General features: G+C 49.3%; 3 protein-coding genes across 3 annotated transcripts in view; 2 read left to right on the plus strand and 1 right to left on the minus strand.

Moving 5' to 3' along the window:
* LOC127000163 (uncharacterized) overlaps positions 1-7,404 on the plus strand; it is a 171,576-nt gene extending 164,172 nt beyond the window's left edge. Inside the window, exon 4 of the mRNA XM_050863555.1 lies at positions 5,339-7,404. Within this exon, the coding sequence (XP_050719512.1) occupies positions 5,398-7,404 (2,007 nt within the window). The 5' untranslated portion in view covers positions 5,339-5,397. The remainder of the gene's footprint in view (positions 1-5,338) is intronic.
* Positions 7,405-7,651: 247 nt separating this feature from the next.
* LOC127000164 (basic proline-rich protein-like) lies at positions 7,652-10,783 on the plus strand. The gene has a single exon (XM_050863556.1). It carries the CDS (start codon positions 7,652-7,654, stop codon positions 10,559-10,561), a length of 2,910 nt encoding a protein of 969 aa, XP_050719513.1. The 3' UTR covers positions 10,562-10,783.
* Positions 10,784-11,481: 698 nt separating this feature from the next.
* Positions 11,482-15,596, minus strand: LOC127000206 (probable cyclin-dependent serine/threonine-protein kinase DDB_G0292550). Its single transcript, XM_050863622.1, has 2 exons — positions 15,372-15,596; positions 11,482-14,366 (listed from the first exon to the last, which is right to left on the minus strand). The coding sequence occupies exons 1-2, from the start codon at positions 15,400-15,402 to the stop codon at positions 12,274-12,276; spliced, it is 2,124 nt and encodes a 707-aa protein (XP_050719579.1). The 5' UTR covers positions 15,403-15,596; the 3' UTR covers positions 11,482-12,273.
* Between the last annotated feature and the right edge of the window lie 576 nt (positions 15,597-16,172).

Raw genomic sequence — 16,172 nt, forward strand, 5'->3', positions numbered from 1 at the left:
GAAGAGGGTTATGGGGTGAGTGGACCATGAAAACGGAAGGAAAGATTGAAGGAGAAAGAGAAAGGGAAGGAACCTTGATGGGGAGAGTGAGCTTTGAAAATGGAAGGGAAGATGGGGAGGAGAAGAAGAAGGAGGAAAGGAGGGAAAATGGGAGAGTGAACTTGAAAATATGAGTGAAGGTGTTGTGAAGGAGGAAAAGGAGGAGGGGAAGGAGGAGTAAACTATGAAAATACGAGAGAAAATGAGAAAAAGGGAAGGGCCAGCAAAAGGGAGAGGGAGGGATATGACGGGAGTAAAGTTCAGTTGTGTTCAGTTGATGGAAGGAGAAGGAGAAGGAGGAGGAGGAGGAAGGGAGGTTATAAAGAGAATGCAACATGAAAATGGAAAGGAAAATGGGAAGGAGGGAAGGACTAGCAGAAGGGAGAAGGAGAGATATGGAGAGAGCAAAAGGGGAATAGGAATCAAGGACTGTGGGCAGGAGTTAAGAGGAGGAAGGGATAAAGGGGATAAGAGAGAGTGGCAGAACGTGGACGGCAGGGTATGAGTAACTGAGGTGAGTAAATGGTAAGCAGGGAGAAAGAGAGTATAATAGGATGAGTAGGGTGAGGAACTGTAGTGGGTGAAAAGGAAGGAGAAAGGGGGATAAAAAAGGGGTATGATGAGGAAGTGCAATGAGAAATGGGAAGAAGGGAGAAAGGAAGGGTAAAATAGGATGAATAGGATGAGGAACTGTAGTGAGTGGACAGGAAGGAGAAAGGGAGATTAAAAACGGTGAGTATGATGAGGGAGTGACATAAGAAACTGTGAAGAAGGGAGAAAGGGAGAGTGAAATAGGATGAGTAGGATGAGGGACTGCAGTGAGTAAATTGGGAAGGAGAAATAGAGGATGGAACTGAATGAGTGACGTAAGACGCAGATCCTGGGAAGCGGAGATGGAGATACCTAGAAAGGGAGTGGAAGGTGGACTAGCAGAAGCGATGAAAATGAGGCAAAGAAAAAAATTAAGGAGAGGAGGAGGAGGGAGCGAGAGAGGGAACGAGGGATACGGATATTTAGAAACTGAACGAGGGAGTGTCTGGGTGGAAGAAATAAGAGAATAGAGATGAAAGGGAGGAAATGGAAGGGAGGAAATGGGAACCCTTAACAGAGGGCAATGAATGGAAAACTTGACAAATGGGGAAGAGAAAAACAAAGAGAGTAGGTTAATAGAAGGGGAGGGAGGTCTTAACACGAGCAGAGAGAGTTACAGAAATATGAATGTGTGTGGAGGGAATGAGACAATGAAGAAGAGAGGAAGGAAACAGAGTGTGAGGGAGGCATAAACTGACAAATGGGAATGAGAGAGAGGGACAAAGAGAGGAAATTAATAGGAGGGAAGGAGCAGAGAGAGTTACATAAATTTAAAAGTGTGTTGAAGGAATGAGAGAATAGAGAAGAAAGGAAGGATACAGAGGATGAGTGAGGTATAAACTGACAAATGGGGAATAGAGAGAGGGACAAAGAATGGAATTTAATAGAAGGGAAGGAGCAGAGAGTTACAGAAATATGAAAGTGGGTGGAAGGAATGAGAGAATAGAGAAGAAAGGAAGGATACAGAGGATGATGGAGGTATAAATTGACAAATGGGAATAGAGAGAGGGACAAAGAATGGAATTTAGTAGAAGGGAAGGAGCAGAGAGTTACAGAAATATGAATGTGGATGGAAGGAATGAGAGAATAGAGAAGAAAGGAAGGATACAGAGGATGATGGAGGTATAAACTGACAAATGGGGAATAGAGAGAGGGACAAAGAATGGAATTTAATAGAAGGGAAGGAGCAGAGAGTTACAGAAATATGAACGTGGATGGAAGGAATGAGAGAATAGAGAAGAAAGGAAGGATACAGAGGATGAGTGAGGTATAAACTGACAAATGGGGAATAGAGAGAGGGACAGAGAGAGGAATTTAATAGAAGAAGGGGAGGATGGTCTTAACACACGGCAAGGGACGACTACAGAAATTCAAAGGAGTGAGGGAATGGAAGATGGAAGCAGAGAACGAGCCGAGATGATAAAAAAAAATCCAAGCGAGGTACAATTCCTTAACCTTTAATCTGTGCACCTCCTGGAAACCCCTGCCGGAACTAATGAGATGCCTGAAGATGACGAGGATAAAAAAATAAAAAAAACTTAAATAGCGAAAAGAACAATAGCTCACGACTGGTAATGAAGGACTGAGCCGGCTTATTTATCACAGGGTATATTATGTTAGAGTATGTGATGTTATGCTACGTTATGTTATGTTTGTTGGGTCAGGCCAGGTTAGGTTGGACTGGGTTAGATTAAGTTCATATAGGTCAGGTTATTGTTATTTAGTTACTGTAAGGTTATGGCTGGTTTAATTAAGTTAGTTAAGGGTTAAGATTAGTTTAAGCAAAGAAAATCAAATGTCTCACGCAAAAAAAAAAGATTGTTGTATATATCTTTTCATTATAGAAAGGAACAAAAAAAAATCTAATTAACCAGAACAAACAACAACACACTCACACATACTTATAAATAGATAGATTGAATAAGTAAAATAAATACGTAAATAAATAGGATAAATGATTTGATGTACACTTCCCAATAACAAACAAACAAAAGACAAACACAAAACACAAATCAAAGTAACCACACCAAACCAGTTAAAACAAACACCCAAACACACAGAAAAGCGTGAATTATCTTCGTCCTGGCAGCAAACAAACACCTCCCCACTCACAAAAAAGACACGTGTGAATCTCGGTCCTGTCAGCAAACACGTGAAACCAAGTATGAGGAACCTGTGAGGGACGGTGCGAAACATCACGAAGATCCGGGTAACGAGTGCTATTTCATCCCCTATCACGGCAAGCCATCGCTGTGACGCCGCCGAGGGAACTACGCCACAGCAAGACACATCGACGGCCCTTCTCTCACCCTTCCGCCTCTCGCATCAACTATTCCAAAGGCCAAAAAGGAGATCAATCGGAGTTTTAATGAGTCTTATTATAAGTTCATTGCACAGAATAAGGGTCAGACTACCACCAGGGTCATGAAACTACGCAAGGATATGCCCCAAACTCCTATGAAAGCCTTGTCAAATAGGTGAGTTTGGGCGCGGAAGTGTTTGAAAATATGGCCCTTCGTCTCCCTCCGGCTCCCTCCTGCCTGCCAGGGGACTCGAAAATAAAAGAAAAGGAGAGGGAAAAGTTTATCAGTGGCCAGCATCGTTCTCTCGTGACTGAGGTGGTGGTGCGTCCGGCTTGAGTGTAGGTTTAGGTTTTTACCCTGGTGATGTATTTGCATGAGCTGAAGAGAGGATGATGGATGGGAATGAGAGGAGAGCTAGGGAGGTAGGATGGTAAGGAAGGTGGGAGGGTGAAAAGAGACGAGGGTTAAGAGGAGAAATAGGAAGCTAGGTAAATAGGAGAGAGGGTTAAGAGAAAAAGTTGGGAGGTAGGTGGGGAGGAGACACTAGGGAAAGAGGAGATAGGTAGGGAGGAGACACTAGGGAAAGAGGAAGGAAGGAAATAGGTAAGAATGGAAGAGGATAGGTAGTTAAATGAGGAAGGAAGGCAAGAGAGAGAAGGGAAGAGACATAGGCAGAGAGGGAGGAAAGAAACGGAGGTTGGCAGGGAGGAAAGACAAGGGAAAGAGGGAAAATGGGAAGCTGGTAGGCAAGGAGGGAGGGAGGAAAGTGAAGAGGATTAAGAGGAGAGGAACGGAGGTAGGTAACGAGGAAAGACTAGGGAAAGAGGAAGAAGGTAACAGGGTAGGTAAGAAGAGGAATAGAGGATTAAGAGGAGAGGAACGGAGGTACCTAACGAGGAAAGACTAGGGAAAGAAGGAATGAAAGAGGGGAGGTAAGAGGGTAGGTAGGTAGAGGATTACGAGGAAAGACTAGGGAAAGAGGAAGGAAAGAGGGGAGGTAAGAGGGTATGTAGGTAGGGAGGGAGGGAGGAAAGGGGCAAGGGCTCTCTCTCCATTGTCGTCTCTTATCTTTTTTTTGTCGCAAATGAATCGTGATGCGACTACTTTTTTATAGCGATATGGAAGGATTTTTACTCTTTATTTTTTTGTTTGGTTTTGTTTCTGCAGCGTCATTCATCTATCTTCTTCTACCTCCTCTTCTTCCTTCTCCTCTCATCATCTCCTTCTTCTTCTTCCTGGTCCTCCTCCTCCTCCTCGTTTATTTGGTTCTTCGGTTGGTTAAAAATTTGTCTTTGTGTTTCCTTTTGTGCATTTGCTTTGTTATTTTTGGGCTGTAACACACACACACACACACACACACACACACACACACACACACACACACACACACACACACACACACACACACACACACACACACACACACACACACACACACACACACACACACACACGACGGAGGGAGGAAAGGGAAAGAAGGATAAATGACAGTAGGGAGGAGGAGGAGGAGGAGGAGGAGGAGGAGGAGGAGGAGGAGGAGGAGGAGGACGGTAAGGAGGGAAGGAGGCTCCCAACAGGATATATATAAGCCAAGACACACGAATCCTCACCACACGTTGGAGACTTTAGGAGAGGTCAGCACAAGCCCTCACGTTGTCAGCAGTTATCCTACTGGTGTCAGCGCTATAAGGTTCCCTCCGGCGTCAGCACTAGGGTTGTCCTGGGCCCCTCGCCGTCAGCACACCGTCAGGATGCTTACTGCGGTGCTGCTTGTGGCTTGTCTGACTTCGGTAGCATCCGGGTTCTCGACAGGTAAGATTGATTGGGTCGGCGCACCTTAGACTGAGATAGTGTGGGTGGGTGATGTTAGGGAAAGCTACGGTACAGTGATGTTAACGTGCTAGCTGGCGTTTGTTAATTATGGGTTTGTCGTGTTAGGAGTTGGCAGTGTAAGATAGTATAGGTTTGAGATGTTCGGACTTGCTATACAGTGTGATTTCAACGTGTTTGCCAGTGTTTTAGATGGTTTATTGAGGGTTTGTTTGTGTTTCATGGAGACGCAGTGTTGGGTTATGCGATGTTACGAAGGAATTGGTTGATGTTAAAAGTGTTCGTTGCTGTAATTGTGCACCTGGAGCTGTTCTTATTTGCTCGGTAAGGGTTGTATACCTTTAATGGCAGCATAGAAATGGTTTACTTTATGTGATGGTAGGAGGAAATAGAGATATGTTTAAGTGTGTTAGCTCCAATATCGCTTTGCCTCAAGATATGTTATGATTGTTCAGTAACGAAAAAGTTCTGGAAGGGTAGTAGTAGGTGTCAGGGGTTAGGGCTTGTATGTGGGTACCGAGTTTTGTTAGGTGTCCGGGCCACCGCGCCGTGTTCTAAGTCCCCCGTCACCCCAGGCTGCCGCCCGTGTCCCGCCTCCTGCCTCACCGTGCCCAGCGCCTATGACGCCTGCCCCATGTGTGTGTGCGGCGGCCCGGCCAGGCGTGACTGCCCCGCCCCGCCCCGGTCCTGTCCCCCTGGCTGCTCTCCCGGCTCAGGCCCCGACGGCTGCCTGACCTGTGAGTGTCCCTTTGGAGGAAGAGGAGGATATGGAGGAGGAGGAGGAAGATGGGGTGGCTACAGTGGAGCTGGAAGAGGAGGGATTGGTTATAATGGAGGTCAAGGAAGAGAGAGTGGAGGTGGAGGTGGAGGCGGGGGAGGAGGAGGTGGAAGTGGAGATGTGGGAGGAGGAGGCGGAGGCGGTGGAGTGTGTCCGCCTCTTCCCCCGTGCAAATCCACGTGCCAGAGGATCCTTGACGCCAGCGGCTGCCCCGGCTGCGAGTGTCCCCCCTCGGAGTGCCCCGCCATGGCCTGCCACGAAGGCTGCACGGTGGAGCGCGGCGAGGACGGCTGCGAGCGGTGCGTGTGCACTGGCCCCGGCACGTGCCCCGCCGTCCCCGAGTGCTACCGCGGCTGCGTGGCCATGGACCCCAACAGCGAGTGCTTCCTTTGCAACTGTACCGATCTGCCGGACAACACCACCACCACCACTCCCCACCCCCCTTCAGCCGCTGGCAAGCCGCCCAGCTCCGGCCCCAACTCCCTGCCGCCCGGCCTCAGCCCCGACCCCTTCGGCCACCTTGGCTTTACTCCTTCCTTCGGAGGCTTCGGACCGCCGTCAGGAGGCCGGCACCGCCCCCCTAACAGGCTGCCCCGGCCCCCGCCCCGCCGCACCCCCACCAGGCTTCCGCCGATGCTGCCCGGCACCCCGCCCTGGTGTGTCTTCCAGAACCCCTTCGGCTGCCCGCCGGGCTGCGTCACGGCGCTCACCATGCTGGGCTGCCGCAGGTGCCTGTGTGGCGGTGACGCCTTCCTGTGTCCCGGCGTCCGTCGCTGCCTCAACCGCTGCCTCTTCCTCAGCCCCGAGGACCGCTGCTGCAGATGCGAGTGTCCCCGCCGGCAGCAGCCTCAGCCTCAGCCACAGCCTTCGCCCTTCGGAGGCCTCGCTGGCTCGCCATTTGGACCATTCAATTCCTTTGACCCATTGAACTTCCTGCCGGAGCCAGTTCACCGGGACGTCCTAGGGCTGTCTTTCCAGCCCTCCCTCGGGAACCAGGACTCCACCGTGGTGGTGAGCTTCGGCCCGGACTCAACGACGCGCATCGTCTCCACCAGCTTCTCCACGGACGAGTGGCCTGCGTCCCGCCCCCACGCCCCCGACGGGCAGCGTCCTGCCACTCCACTTCGTCCCCCCTCCGTGCCCCCACGACGGGGAGACCCGCCGCGCGGCGCCAGGCCTGACTCCGTGGCCGACCCCAGCGCTCCCCAACCCTACCCGGCCAGCCCTGAGGCTTCTCCATCCTCCCCTGCCAACCCCAGTGCACCCCCACCCTCCCCTGCCAGCCCCAATGCCCCTCCACCTTTACCGACCAACCCCAATGCCCCTCCATCTTCCCCTGTCGACCCAAGTGCACCTCCACCCTACCCTGACACCCCTAATGCCCCTCCACCCCCTCCTTCCCCTGGTAACCCCAATGCCCCTTCACCCCCTCCTTCCCCTGCCAACTCCATTGCTCCCCCACCTTCCTCTGCCAGCCCCAATGTTCCCACTCTTTCCCCTGCCAGCCCCAATGTTCCCACTCTTTCCCCTGCCAGTCCCAATGTTCCCACTCTTTCCCCTGCCACCCCCAATGTCCCCACTCTTTCCCCTGCCACCCCCAATATCCCCACTCTTTCCCCAGCCAACCCTAATGGTCCCCCTCCTTCCCTTGCCACCCCTTATGCCCCTCCACCCCCTCCTTCCCCTGCCGACCCTAATGCTCCCCTTTCTTCCCCTGCCGACCCTAAAGCTCCCCCTCCTTCCCCTGCCGACCCTAATGCTCCCCCTCCTTCCCCTGCCGACCCTAATGCTCCCCCTCCTTCCCCTGCTGCCCTTATGTCCCTCCACCCTCCTTCCCCTGCCCCTTATGTCCCTCCACCCTAATGCTCCCCTCCTTCCCCTGCCGCCCCTTATGTCCCTCCACCCCCTCCTTCTCCTGCCGACCCAAATGCTCCCCTCCTTCCCCTGCTGCCCTTATGTCCCTCCACCCCTCCTTCCCCTGCCGACCCTAATGCTCCCCCTCCTTCCCTGCCTGCCCTTATGCCCCTCCACCCCTCCTTCCCCTGCTGACCCTAATGCTCCTTCTTCCCCTGCCAACCCCAATGCTGTATCTCCTTCCCTGCCACCCCTAATGCCCCTCCTTCCCCACACCCCAATCCCCTCCATCCCTTCTTCCCCTGCCAACCCCAATGCTCCCTCAAAACCTGATCCTCCTCCACCTAATACTCAAGACCCTAATCCTTCTCCAGCTAATCCCCAAGACTATTATTCGCCTACACCTAATCCCCAAGATCCTAATCCTATAAACTTTCCATCTAATCCACAAAACCCTAATCCTCCTCTACCTAATTTCCAAGACCCAAATCCTCCTCCACCTAATCCCCAAGACCTTAATTCCCCTTCACCTAATTTTCAAGAACCTAATCCCCCTCCACCTAGTCCCCAAGACCCTAATCCCCCTCCACCTAATTCCCAAGACCCATATCCTCCTCCACCTACTCCCCAAGACCCTAATCCTCCTCCACCTATTCCCCAAGACCCTAATCCCCAAGACCCTGATTCCTCTTCACCTGATCCCCAAGACCCTAATCCTCCTCCACCTAATCCCCAAGACCCCAATCCTCCTCCACCTAATCCCCAAGACCCTAATCCTCCTCCACCTACTCCCCAAGACCCTAATCCTCCTCCACCTAATCCCCAAGACCCCAATCCTCCTCCACCTAATCCCCAAGACCCTAATCCTCCTCCACCTACTCCCCAAGACCCTAAGTCTCCTCCACCTACTCCCCAAGACCCTAATCCTCCTCCACCTACTTCCCAAGACCCTAATCCTCCTCCACCAAATCCCCAAGACCCTAATCCTCCTCCACCTAATCCTCAAGACCCAAATCCTCCTCCACCTACTCCCCAAGACCCTAATCCTCCTCCACCTACTCCCCAAGACCCTAATCCTCCTCCACCTAATCCCCAAGACCCTAATCCTTCTCCATCTAATCCTCAAGACTATTATTCTCCACAACCCAATCCCCAAGATCCTAATCCTCTTCCACCTAATCCCCAAAACCCTAATCCTCCTCCACCTACTCCCCAAGACCCTAATTCCCCTCCACCTATTCCCCAAGACCCTAATCCTCCTCCACCTACTCCTCAAGACCCTAATCCTCCTCCACCTACTCCCCAAGACCCTAATCCTCCTCCACCTACTCCCCAAGACCCTAATTCCCCTCCACCTAATCCCCAAGACCCTACTTCTTCTCCATCTAATCCCCTAGACTATTATTCTCCTCAACCCAATCCCCAAGATCCTAATCCAATAAATTTTCCACTTAATCCCCGAGACCCTAATCCTCCTCCACCTAACCCCCAAGACCCAAACACTTCTCCACCTAATCCCCAAGACGCTAATCCTCCTCCACCTAATCCCCAAGACGCTAATCCTCTGCCACCTACTCCCCAAGACCCTAATCCTTCTCCACCTACTCCCCAAGATCCTAATCCTCCTCCACCTACTTCCCTAGACCCAAATCCTCCCTCGCCTACTCCCCAAGATCCTAATCCTCCTCCACCTACTCCCCAAGACCCTAATCCTTCTCCACCTACTCCCCAAGATCCTAATCCTCCTCCACCTACTTCCCAAGACCCTAATCCTCCTTCACCTACTCCCCAAGACCCTAATCCTCCTCCACCTACTCCTCAAGACCCTAATCCTCCTCCACCTACTCCTCAAGACCCTAATCCCCCTCCACCTAATCCCCAAGACCCAGATTCCTCTTCACCTACTCCCCAAGACCCTGATGCTCCTTCACCTAATCCCCAAGACCCCAATCCTCCTCCACCTAATCCCCAAGACCCTAATCCTCCTCCACCTACTCCCCAAGACCCCAATCCTCCTCCACCTAATCCCCAAGACCCCAATCCTCCTCCACCTAATCCCCAAGACCCCAATCCTCCTCCACCTACTCCCCAAGACCCTAATCCTCCTCCACCTACTCCCCAAGACCCTAATCCTCCTCCACCTACTTCCCAAGACCCTAATCCTCCTCCACCTAATCCCCAAGACCCTAATTCTTCTCCAATTAATCCCCAAGACTATTATTCTCCTCAACCCAATCCCAAAGATCCTAATCCTATAAATTTTCCACCTAATCCCCAAGACCCTAATCCTCCTGCACCTACTCCCCAAGACGCTAATCCTCTTCCACCTAATCCCCAAGATACTAATCCTCCTCCACCTAATCCCCAAGATGCTAATCCTCTTCCACCTGATCCCCAAGACCCTAACCCTCCTCCACCTAATCCCCAAGACGCTAATCCTCCTGCACCTGCTCCCCAAGACCCCAATCCTCCTCCACCTACTCCCCAAGACCCTAATCCTCCAGCATCTACTCCCCAAGACCCTAATCCTCCTCCACCTACTCCCCAAGACCCTAATCCTCCTGCATCTACTCCCCAAGACCCCAATCCTCCTCCACCTAATCCCCAAGACCCTAATCCTCCTCCACCAAATCCCCAAGACCCTGATTCCCCTCCACCTTATCCCCAAGACCCTAATCCTCCTCCACCTAATCCTCAAGACCCTAATCCTCCTCCACCTAATCCCCAAGACGCTAATCCTCCTGCACCTACTCCCCAAGACCCTAATCCTCCTCCACCTAATCCCCAAGACCCTAGTCCTCCACCTAATCCCCAAGACCCTAATCCTTCCAATAGTAATCCCCCTCCACCTAATCCCTCAAACACAAATCCTTCACCTAGTCCCCTATACGGTGTTCCTCTTTCACCTACTCCCTCAAATCCTAATCCTCCTCCACCTAGTCCCCAAGACGCTAATTCTTCACCTAACCCCTCCAAAAGTAATCCTTTACCTAATCCCCAATACGGTGTTCCTCTTCCTAATCCCCAAGAGGGTTCCCAGTCGCCCCCGAGAAAACGCCACTCGCTTCCATCTCGACCAAAAGGATTCGAACCCAATCTTTATCCTTTCAACGGGAACAAACCAGCGACGGACAGCAGTATTACCTGGGTTAAAATAGTGCCATAGGTCTCTCTCTCTCTCTCTCTCTCTCTCTCTCTCTCTCTCTCTCTCTCTCTCTCTCTCTCTCTCTCTCTCTCTCTCTCTCTCTCTCTCTCTCTCTCTCATTTGTTTTTTTCTTGTTTTTTTGCTTTAGTCTGTGGATAAAGTTGGTAAAAGGTTCCTATTGTTATTTTTTTCTATGTAACGCTTTCTCGGTGCAATAAAATAATAAAATCAGGTCAGAAGTTTTTTTTATGTTTTCCTTTTCTTTTAGTATTATCCCCCGTCTTTCAACTGTGCATAAAACGTATATAGCGTGAATGTATATGTAGTGTAGGCATGTCTAAGCTCCATGAATATTGTTCATCATACAAATTGTGAAATAAGTAGTAGTGTAGCTGAGGGGAGGGTCGGTTTTAAGATAGGAGGTAGTCACCAGATTTCCTTTAACAGGAAAATTCCAAAGAATAAGTTCAAGGTTCAGTAGAAATATAAAAAAAAACGCCAATGGATAAGTAAAGGAATTTGATAGATTACTCACCATACTTCCTTTAATCGGAAAACAACCAAGGCAAAGTTCAAGGCTCAGTAGAATAAAGAAAATAACACCAATGGATAAGTAAAGGAATTTGATAGATTACTCACCATACTTCCTTTAATCGGAAAACAACCAAGGCAAAGTTTAAGGTTCAGTAGAAATAAAAAAAGAAAACTCCAGTGGATAAGTAAAGGAACTGGACAGATTACTCACCATGCTTTCTTTAACTGGAAAATACCCAAGGCAAAGCTCAAGGTTCAGCAGAAATAAAGAAAAAAACACCAATGGATAAATATAGGAATTGGACAGATTGCTCACCATACTTTCCTTAATCGGAAAATACCCAAGAAAAGCTCTAGATTTAGTAATGTAAAAAAAAATAAACACACCAGAGGATATAAGTAAAGGGTTGTGGACAGTTTACTTTTTATTACATTTTCGTCAGCAATTCGTTGTGGGGACAAACTCGAGGGGGAGACATCAAGCAATAAATTAAGTAGCTACAAGCGATGCTGAAGAGACAGAGCGATGTGGGCTGAGGAGAACGTGACCCTTGCCGCCCAGCCGCACCTTGGGCCGAGAAGTTCACCTGGCACTAATCACGTACAGGTGGTCATGGAGCAGGCGTAGGTGTTTTAACCTTTCTTGAACACTATTTCTTGGACTTAGGATAGAAATTAATGAATGGAGATTGCTGGAAGGAGTATTTTTAGAAGGGTTGCTATTGTTGATATGGATAAATACCTTGCATATAGTGTTTTAAGGGGAAAGAAGAGATATTAGTCTTTTAAATGAAGGTTAGGTTGTGAAGGAAAGCTAAGCAGGGTTCAGTACAAACTCATTTCGGTGCCCTTCTGTTTCTTAGCCTTTTTTTATAGTTTTTTTAATACGTTTAGTTAATCTGTGTACCAACATTTTTTTCTTTTTTTCATTTCCATTTTTTTTTTGGTTATATATTGTCATTTGTTCGTTCGTTTCGTTATTTTTTTTTTTCGTTCACGAAAACACTGCATTGCTTTCCTTGACGCCTGTTGTTGTTACCGTTATTATTAATGTTGTCTGTACAAGGGTCGTGTGGTGGAGGGATAGAGGAGGAAGGGGCGTAGGATGAGCGGGGGTGGAGGGGGGGTGGGGGGGCGAGGGTCGTTCTCCTCACAGGGGTCAGCACCAGAGGGTCGTAGAAGGTGGGGGGGGGAGGGCATTAACCTCGCGGGGTCCGGTAGAGGTTGGCGGGCACGGTGGGCGCGTTGTACGAGTAGCCGTTCCCGTTACCATTGCCATTGACACCGTTGCCGTTCACTCCATTACCGTTTCCGTTGGTGTAACCGTTGCCGTTACCGTTGACACCATTGCCATTACCGTTGACACCGTTGCCATTACCGTTGATACCATTGCCGTTGGTGTAACCGTTGCCATTACCGTTGATGCCGTTTCCGTTGCCATTGACACCGTTGGTGTAACCATTACCGTTGACACCGTTACCGTTGACACCGTTGCCGTTGGTGTAACCGTTACCGTTACCGTTGACGCCGTTGCCGTTACCGTTACCGTTGACGCCGTTACCGTTGGTGTAACCGTTGCCATTGGCTCCGTTCCCATTGCCGTTGACACGCCCGTTGGAATAACCGTTGCCGTTTACACCATTGCCGTTGCCATTACCGTTGACACGTCCATTTGAGTATCCGTTACCATTGACGCGGCCGTTGGAATAACCGTTCCCGTTTCCGTTCCCGTTTCCGTTGGGAAGTCCATATCTTGTCAATCCATTTGTTCTGCCATTGCCGTTCCTGTAACCGTTTCCGTTACCATTGACACCGTTGCCGTTGACACCGTTACCGTTGCCGTTTCTGTAGCCGTTGCCGTTGCCGTTGACACCGTTACCGTTGACACCGTTACCGTTGCCGTTCCTGTAACCGTTTCCGTTACCATTGACACCGTTGCCGTTGACACCGTTACCGTTGCCGTTTCTGTAGCCGTTGCCGTTACCGTTGACACCGTTACCGTTGACACCGTTACCGTTGCCGTTTCTGTAGCCGTTGCCGTTGCCGTTGACACCGTTACCGTTGCCGTTTCTGTAGCCGTTGCCGTTACCGTTGACACCGTTACCGTTGCCGTTTCTGTAGCCGTTGCCGTTGACACCGTTACCGTTGCCGTTTCTGTAGCCGTTGCCGTTGCCGTTGACACCGTTACCGTTGCCGTTTCTGTAGCCGTTGCCGTTGCCGTTGACACCGTTACCGTTGCCGTTTCTGTAGCCGTTGCCATTGCCGTTGACACCGTTGCCGTTGCCGTTGCCATTGCCGTTGACACCGTTACCGTTGCCGTTTCTGTAGCCGTTGCCGTTCACTCCGTTACCGTTGCCGTTCCTGTAGCCGTTTCCGTTGACACCGTTACCGTTGCCGTTGGCACCATTGCCGTTGGGAAGTCCATATCTTGTTAATCCGTTTGTTCTACCATTTCCGTTAACTCCGTTGCCGTTCCTGTAACCGTTACCGTTAGTCACACCGTTGCCGTTTCCGTTGCCGTTCCTGTAACCGTTACCGTTGGTCACACCGTTGCCATTACCGTTGCCGTTCCTGTAACCGTTACCGTTGGTCACACCGTTGCCATTACCGTTGCCGTTCCTGTAACCGTTACCGTTGGTCACGCCATTGCCGTTACCGTTGCCGTTCCTGTAACCGTTGCCGTTGGTCACGCCGTTGCCGTTACCGTTGCCGTTACCATTACCATTAGGAAGTCCATATCGTGTTAATCCGTTTGTTCCACCATTTCCGTTAACTCCGTTACCGTTGCCGTTGGTCACGCCATTTCCGTTTCCGTTGCCGTTCCTGTAACCGTTGCCGTTGGTCACGCCATTTCCGTTTCCGTTGCCGTTCCTGTAGCCGTTACCGTTGGTCACGCCGTTGCCGTTACCGTTGCCGTTGGGAAGTCCATATCGTGTTAATCCGTTTGTTCCACCATTTCCGTTAACTCCGTTGCCGTTGCCATTCCTGTAACCGTTGCCATTTCCATTAACGCCGTTGCCGTTGCCGTTTCCGTTAAAGCCGTTGCCGTTGACTCCATTTCCGTTCACACCGTTCCCATTGGTGTAGCCATTTCCGTTACCGTTCACGCCGTTACCATTTCCGTTCACACCATTTCCATTGGTGTAGCCATTTCCGTTCCCGTTCACACCGTTCCCATTCCCATTAACGCCGTAACTGTAGCCATTTCCGTTGCCGTTTCCATTACCATTTCCGTTGCCGTTGCCATGGCTGTGTCCGTTGAGCCTCGCAGCGAAGGCGACCCCAACGAGGACTGTGGAGAGAGAGAGAGAGAGAGAGAGAGAGAGAGAGAGAGAGAGAGAGAGAGAGAGAGATTCAGGGTTTAGCTGTCAAGTTCATGTAGGTAATTTGGTTGTCATTATTTTTTTTTTATGTTGTATAATCATGTGCGTGTGTTTGTGTTTGTCTCTGTGTGTGTGTGTGTGTGTGTGTGTGTGTGTGTGTATGTGTGTGTGTGCAACTAGAATGAGTGACTTTTAACTTATATATATCTTGCGCCGTAAGTATAACACGAGCAATACATTAAACATACATAAAAAGGCTTATACTCTTTTTTACGGTAGAGGAAACAAGCAAATCAAGAACTGAATAAATTATAAACATCCACAAAAAATGATGCTCCCATGAAATGAACGGAGGTTGACTGCAAAAGAAATGATCCGACCTTGTTATATTGTTCATGCTACTATTCGCTTTTTTTTAACTGCTTTTACTTTTTGACTTTTTTTACTCTTTCTTTTACTCTTACTTGCTTACTTTACGCTTACTTTACTCTCACGCGTTTACTTTACTCCTACTTGCTTACTTTACGCTTACTTTACTCTTGCTTACTTTACTCCTACTTTACCTTTACTTCCTTATACTCTTGCTTACTTTACTCACAAACCTTAAACTCTTGCTTACTTTACGCTTACTTTACTCTTACTTTCTTTTACTCATGTATACTTTACTCACAAACCTTAAACTCTTGCTTACTTTACGCTTACTTTACTCTTACTTTCTTTTACTCATGCATACTTTACTCACAAACCTTAAACTCTTGCTTACTTTACGCTTACTTTACTCTTACTTTCTTTTACTCCTGCTTAATTTACTCTCAAACCTTAACCAATCGCCATACCAGAAAAGCACCTAACGTGAAAACTTAACGATACTCATGAGCCAATCTTATAGTTAATTCATTTTCCACCTGGTAAGACAGAAAGAAAGTGAACGCTACCAAAACAGGTACAAAAAACAATACAATCAATCATCTTACCTGAGAGGAGGAGACAGGTAGCTACTCTCATGGCTGCTACAGGTGCCCCTCAACCAGGTGAAGGGGGAGGGTGAGGAGGAAAGGAAGAGGAGGAGGAGGGGGGGGAAACAGAGGTACAGAGAGACAGACAGATGAACAGGTGGAAATATCGGTGCTTCTGTGTCGAGTTGAGGTGATCAGTGAGCTTCTGCGGGAGGTGGTGGAGAAGGGATGGAGGTGATGCGTCTGTCTGCTGGTGTTCGCCTCCTGCGGGCTTATATACAGCACGCAGGCCGACCCTCGTCTGTTTAAGCCCGTGGAGGTCAAGGCCAGGGGGAGAAATTGCGCTGGGAAGGAATGGCGGAGGGAGAGGAAAGGGAGTTCGGGGAGAGGGAAAGGTGTGTGTGTGTGTGCGTGTGTGTGTGTGTGTGTGTGTGCGTGTGTGTGTGTGTGTGTGTGTGTGTGTGTGTGTTTAGGTTAATCGTGAGCCGCTTCAGTGAACCAAGGATTAATGCATTGAAAGAGAGAGAGAGAGTAGATATGCTTTTCATTATACATTCACTAAGACATTTTTTTCATACTTTCTTCCATCGTAACCATAAACTTGACTACCTTTTCTTTTTTTTACGATAAAGGAATCAGCTGAAGGGCAAAAAACAGAAATAAAATATAGAAAAAAATTTCACGCTGATTTATTTCCATTCTTTTTTCTCATTTATTCACAATCAGTATTATTCTTTCTTTATCGTCTGAAACAGTGTTAAGTGAATGTCTGTATCACCGGTGCCAGATTGTCCTATCCAGAGCATACTGTTTACCGGT

The sequence above is a fragment of the Eriocheir sinensis genome, chromosome 18 (assembly GCF_024679095.1).
Source record: "Eriocheir sinensis breed Jianghai 21 chromosome 18, ASM2467909v1, whole genome shotgun sequence".
In the NCBI taxonomy this organism is placed as follows: domain Eukaryota; kingdom Metazoa; phylum Arthropoda; class Malacostraca; order Decapoda; family Varunidae; genus Eriocheir; species Eriocheir sinensis.

What these genes read in the sequence shown, in the direction of transcription:
- LOC127000206 (XM_050863622.1), bottom strand. Translation starts at nt 15,402, where the DNA reads ATGAGAGTAGCTACCTGTCTCCTCCTCTCAG. An exon ending in TACCTGTCTCCTCCTCTCAG is followed by an intron (nt 14,367 to 15,371) that starts GTAAGATGATTG and finishes CTCTCTCCACAG; the next exon opens with TCCTCGTTGGGGTCGCCTTC.
- LOC127000164 (XM_050863556.1), top strand. Translation starts at nt 7,652, where the DNA reads ATGCCCCTCCTTCCCCACACCCCAATCCCCTCCATCCCTTCTTCCCCT.